The 6,707-nt window shown below is 33.8% G+C and overlaps 1 protein-coding gene across 1 annotated transcript; it reads left to right on the top strand.

The window, feature by feature from the left end:
* Window positions 1-3,913: 3,913 nt before the first annotated feature.
* Window positions 3,914-5,922, top strand: LOC132714094 (uncharacterized). Its single transcript, XM_060696842.1, has 3 exons — window positions 3,914-4,125; window positions 5,117-5,272; window positions 5,620-5,922. Exons 1-3 carry the CDS (start codon window positions 4,065-4,067, stop codon window positions 5,835-5,837), a joined length of 435 nt encoding a protein of 144 aa, XP_060552825.1. The 5' UTR covers window positions 3,914-4,064; the 3' UTR covers window positions 5,838-5,922.
* The last annotated feature ends 785 nt before the right edge of the window (window positions 5,923-6,707 follow it).

The raw sequence follows: 6,707 nt of genomic DNA, 5'->3' as shown, positions 1-6,707 counted from the left end.
TACATGTATAATATAACACCAAAAATAAAAATAAAACTTTTGACATATAAAAATAGAACCATCTTAGGACATAATGGGTCTCTATGTCAACAGTTTTACCTTTTTTAAGTTATAGTACAGAAAATATGAAATTAACCATACCGAATGAAAGTACTTGGAACTGCTACAGGCTCGCTGTCATTGAGCCTGTTCGTAAATACAAGCTACGACCTTGTCCACTGGCACCGACTAACGTAGAATTAAACATTTTAACTCGGAAATGGTGTATAATTTAAAATCATCCGCAGATGCGTTTCCGGAGCACTGGGTGTAATAGGCGTACTTTTGTACCATTCCACGAGACAAAACGAAAAAATAATCACAGCAAGAATAAATCTAAAGAATAAAAAGATATTCTTTAATGGGAACCAGGTGCCGTTTAAAGTGACATTATGCCCATCTGAGGTTATATAGTAAGTGAACAGGTGAAAGTAAAAAATAAAATTACATTTTGTCATTACCCCTTTCAATTTTATAATTTACTTTGCTTGAACGATATATAACTCACGTGGCTCAAGGGAATTTCTGTAAATATCTATCTAAAAAGTGTGGGGTAGTCTTGTTATATTTTAGGCACACACCCTAACATTTTCAATTATTACCCCTCACTTTTTTCGTAATGCTAATTTCCCATATGCCTCTGGGAGTTATTCTTACTGTTAATGCAAGTGTACCACGTGACTACGAATTTTGTACTGTTACATAGGTAACAGTATTTTTTAACAGTATAAAATCTGGTCACGTGGTCTATTTTCTAAATAAAATGAAATAAAATGGCCGCCATTTTTTTTCTCGATTCATTCTTATTTTCGACGATAGTGCATCGCCGAAGTAACTATTACTCTGATAAAATTTAGTTCTTTGCAACCTAGAGTCCCTTTCGCGTATTAAATATCTTTTTGTTTAATAGTCAACAGGAAACATCCGTTTTCAACGGAAGTAATTGTAATGTAAATAATATTGTGTCAAACTGGAACATGCAGACAATAAGGATAATTTAACAATTTTAACCAGTGAAACGTTACAGATAGAGTTGGTGGACAGACATCTGTAGGATATCATCGTTATTTTCTAAATGCACTTTGTCAAAAACCATTCGAAGAATATTCTGGATGCAGAAGGATCAGATTTCACAGATCATAACCTTATAAATGGGTTAGTGTTTTGTTTTCTGAATAAAACACAGCTTATTTTATGTTTATGACTGGTAGATATCATCACTTGCCTAAAGAATAAAAGAAAAAGGCCTACAGTGCACTTAAAACTTGCAAGGTAAGGTCTAAGGACAGTTTAGTTATTGCTTCTCTTGGCTTATTTTTGTTACAGTTAGATTTAGTTGCCAAATTCAGATCATCACAGTATTTGTTCGGGGTAATAAAATAAATAACACATGGGTTTATGGGTAACAGTAAAAATATCATCCCTCGTATAAATACTGTTACCCTCGGCTACGCCTCGGGTAACAGTATTTTCCTCGGGATGATATTTTTACTGTTACCCACAAACCCATGTGTTATTTATATAATATCAACTCTTGGTCAATGACCGTTGTAACAGTCAATATTTTAAAAAAAGTCGATTCAACCCAACTTAACGGTGAAAAAAATGAGCAAAATGTCACAAACGTACTTAAATGCGCTTAAAAAATACGAATTGCTCTAATTGACCCTACGAAATTCCAGTTAAGCTTTTGAATGGTTTGCGGTCACCGATTTGATTGTCTGATAGAAATCAGTTTACTTTATCAAATATTTCCTAAACGCCTCCCTATTGAATAAATCTTATAGGGTTACGAACTATTTTAACGTAAGTTTTAGAAAAAAGTTACGAACGTTTAGTTAATCACACGATTTACGTAAGTTTAAACGTAATCGTAAAGTTACGAAAAACTTACAAAATGTTAGTGAAACCGGCCCGGGACTTTTTGAAGCCTACATATCACACATAAATTTTAGACGCAGGGAACTTTTTTCGAATCTGGCGAGAGAAAAATATGAATTTTCAAGAACTAAAATTCCACAAACCCAATATATAATACCATGTCGCATTACACGATCATAAAGGATCGGAAATATAAATCTCTGATTGAAAACTACAATGACAAATAAAGGGCGATTTTGTAACTGCCAAATTACTAAGTCTGCCAGCTTAGCACCATAGGGAGAGCATCAGATTTGTAATCGACAGGTCTCTGGTCCGAACCTCTGTGGCCTCGGACATTGAACCTTATGGTCATTTGTCTCACACCGCTGATTCAGAAATGTTTTGGGACTAGTAGTCGGTCACTTGCAGAGAAATTGTGGCAATTACTGATTGGTTCTCCAGAAAAGCCGGTTACATGGACCGACAGCTGAGGTATGAACAAATATATGTTTAACACGTGCTGAGTTGAATCTGGCCAGTGTAAAGTGTGAGGTATGAAGATCCACGAAGAATGTTGAACACTTAACATTAAGCAAAACTGGCACATACTATGTTTGGTTGAGTGACCCGAGGAACATGTCTAGGGATGGTGAACAGCTGTTCTAGTAATTGTGCAACTGATTAAGTGCATTTGCCCGTGCAACAAAGTAATTGTTATTGTCACAGATGCTTATCCGGAGAAGAATTTGATATTACGTTATACAAAGAATTTTCCTGGCTTATAAAATCAATTTTATGTAAGTGAATTACTGATGAGAGTTCTTAATAACAGATGTAGTCAAAGTTTACTTACAACAAAAAATGCGGCCAGGCTTCTTAAGTTAAATCAAACCACACATGCTCCTGTTTGATAACCTTACGGGTTGTAGGGGTTGAGTTACTTTCTAGCTCTTTTTTAATTCGTTGGGTTTTTTCGTCCCATCGACTCGGTAAAATTTCCAGCTTCACTGGTGAAGGAAGACCTCGCATTATTTCATATACGAACGGACACACAAGTATGACCATTCTGACATCTTTAACCACAGAAACGATTATTCATCCAGTTTTTTCAAGAACTTTTGAGTAGGTGAATAACCTTTCCTTTTGTACAAATAAACCTTCCAAAATGTTAACTTTGAAAAAAAAAATGAATTTTACGTAAAAATGAGTTAATGTTTATAATTAAATACAGTATAACTATGTAGTGCAACGCCCTTTGTAATACAAATATTTTTATTGTTGCAGAGACGTATTGCTCTATAGAGGTTAAGTTTATTGTTCTGTCTTACTTTGGAATAACTGAAACTGTTGTTGTAAACACACCAGAGATACTCAGTACCATTTTGTTTTGGAAAAATATTACTTAAGTTGCTATATATCAATAATCATAGTTTTATCAGTTTACAAATGGAGTAATGACTTTTGACACATGACAGGTAGTGTGTGCATTGCTTAAAAAGTAAAAGGTGCATTGCAGACCATGACCAGACGACACTCCTGTTTTTTTCTGCAGTCACTACTTATTTTAACGCCTGTATGGCTGAAATATTGTTGGAAAAAGGAGTACAGTGAAACAAACAAACAAACAAACAAAAACAAAACTTATTTTAAAATTTTCCCTAAAATGATTAATGGTCATGTCCTGACTGAAAGTTCGACAAGTCCATTTAAGATGTTTAGTGTGTTAAGGGTTAAGACAGATTTCTTGCGTAAGGAAATACTCTACGTTGTTTAAATCCAGACTGAAGAAACAAATATTCTTTATATACATTGTATTAAATTTGCAAGATATATTGTTTCTGTTAGTTTCATATTTTTGTATCATATAACCATTTGTTAACTATAACTAGTAATGTATACACTACAACATTTGTTTGCTGTTTTCTTTTTGTAACCATTGTCCCATGTAAACGACATTAATAAACAAGACAAAATAGACTCTCCTCTCTCAATTACGGGCATTTGGTTACAAGTTAAGCCCCACATCACTGTCAACTCACGCTATACGTCACGGTAATTACACATAGTCCGCGGTTGTTATATTCACCTGGTTTTCGTCACTCGGTGAATTTATACCCGATTTACCCGGACTTTGTATTTGATTTTCAATTTTAAAGTGCAAAATGGAATTTGGACGAAGCGTTTTCTTGGTAACAGTAGTTGCATGCGTTGTTTTTCAAGAAGGTAATTATTTTTTTACTTTGATAATCGATTTTAATTATCAAGCTTTTTTATTGTCTTATATTTGTAGCTGTAAAATTTTCAATTTCAATATCCACATCGACTTGTTAAATTTGAGCGTTAATCTAGGGATATATATGTCCGGTCTGGTGAAATGAAAACGTAGATGATTCTTCCGATTATCAACGAGTCTCACCTTTTTTTAAAGTTCTGTATGCAAAACCATAGAAATTTTAAATAAAGTAATTGCTTCCTGTGTGTTTCTTGTTAAACTTGGCTGACAAGGAATCTCGTTTGTCACTCGTCTCTAACTGATTACGCATGTACAATTTCAGAATTTCTATTTCGGGTGCAAAAATGAAATTCTTTTTTAATGAAAATGTCAAAACAACAAGATGCATACCCGCACTTAGCGAGATAATTTGATTTTCGATCCGCGCTATCACCCCAATGGAACGCGAGACTCGACATTAAAAATTTAACCACAAAATCATTGTGTCGTAAAGATCTTGGCTATAAACTGATAAATGGCTTAAAACAAAATGCTCGTTCTGCAAACGTAACTTTATATAGAGAAGTCCTTCTTTTGTACAGATAACTGATATAATTTAGTGAATGCCGCCGAGATATAAAGTACATGACCTTGTGAAGTCTCCTCAGAGTTGCGTAATGGTCCAGTAGTAACATTGTCTACTACAAATTCGGGGGTAGCGAATTCGACCCACACCACTCTATTCAATCCCAACTAAAATTAATTTTTACTAAAAATATCTTTCATAAATACTTTTAAAACCAAGGTTCAGTGAAATTCCGCTAATAAAGAACCATTTGTTTTCCTTGTTTCAAAGTTAAAACTACGTGCAATTGCCTCGAGTGAGTGTTGAATATTTGTTTCCTGTGGCGACCTTTGTATTCGGCTCTTTTGCCGGTCAGAAGGCAAACATTGTTTTCTACGTCTCGAAAAAAAATCACTGGCATTTTGTCTTGTTTTCAGTTACCAGCTTAATGTGTTACAGTTGTTCCAATGCAGAAGAACCAAAGTGTGGGAAAACTTGGGAACTTTCTGATAAAGAAGCGGAAAAATACGTCGTTAACTGTACTGGGTACCAAGCTGCCTGTAAGAAAATAGACACCACAGATTCTAATAAAGGTACTTATGACACAAGTACATCTGCTGTCAGTAGCTTAGTTGAATTACAAAGCATTGCTTTAAATGTTGAATCAAGTGCGCAAAGCTTAGTTTGTTTCCAGCCTGCAGGTTTTATCGTTTTTTTTTTTGATTACCCATGTTTCAAATTTTTCATCTTTCATTTACATTCATTTATATCTCCTTTATAGCGAATTTTTGTAACATTCTAAGATTTTGCAACACTTATGATACTCGAATCCTCCACACATAGCTGTTCTACCCATGAACCACCCTGTTTCCTCTTATTTCCGTTTCCACCACTCAAGAGGAAATCCCCTGTATTTCAACCACCAAATTTCTGATTACAGGACAGTTGCTGGTAACACGCTCGTGCTGGAGTGTATCTATTGGAACTGATGTTGAAATGAATTCCAACTTTCTTGACTGCACGGATATCGCGAATCTGGGAACTGCGTGCTATTGTAAAGAAGCAGACGACAAACCTTGTAACGGAAAACAAGCGACGCTTACATACATTTCATTAGTCATGGCAGTATTTTCAGTATTTTGTAATTTAATTTTATAGAAGTTATTTTTAACTTATATGATACCCATTTGAAAACAAACTTATAAAAAATCTTTAAATAACGTTTAAATGACACTGTCAAAATAGATGTACAAAATATGAAAAACAAAACTGTCTGTGTCAAATTTCTACAAAATATTGTATTGTATAAATTACATATATCATTTCATTAAAAATTTCTTTTTTACAATCATTGGTCTCATTATTCATCATTATAATAATTAGGTGGCGAATCACACACGTGAAATTTTCAGCAAGGGAACTTCCTTATGCCAATAAAAGATCTGACGGAGATTTAAGGAACATGCCTGAGAACAATACAAATTTTTATTACGGTTTTACAAAATAAACTCTCTGTAATTTGATATGATGATAAGATAGAAGTTGATAAGAAAATATACGTTGAAAAATATTTACGTTATCCTTTAACAGTTAATTGATACAAAATTATTGTAAACGTTGGTTTTAAAAAAGCATTAACGTTAAAGTACAATAATTTTGTTGCTTTTGTCATGGTATATTGAACACTTTCCATCAAAATAGTAAAGACTTCGACCCTGTATACTACCATAACATTTGTATGCTCTTTTCAAGCGTTAAATGTAAACTTTTTTGTAGTGGATTTTAAAAAGATATCGTACAATTTAAATTATATGTATCTTGGCGTGACCTTCAACTACACAGCGGGTAATATGTTTTTTTTTAATGACCATTTCAATATAGAAATTAGTACAATAGTTTCTTTATCTATGGAACGCCATTACTGTCTTAACAAGGGCACAACTCCGACGAAGTCTTATTCGGGTAAGAAAAAAAACAAACTTTATTATAAAAACATCAAACTGGGATGAAGATAAACATCTAGCGAGA

Source organism: Ruditapes philippinarum, unplaced genomic scaffold (genome assembly GCF_026571515.1).
Source record: "Ruditapes philippinarum isolate M1 unplaced genomic scaffold, ASM2657151v2 ctg206_1_1_1_1, whole genome shotgun sequence".
Classification (NCBI taxonomy): Eukaryota; Metazoa; Mollusca; class Bivalvia; order Venerida; family Veneridae; genus Ruditapes; species Ruditapes philippinarum.
The sequence above is the reverse complement of the archived record's forward strand: the minus strand, read 5'-3'. Positions and strand labels throughout refer to the sequence as shown.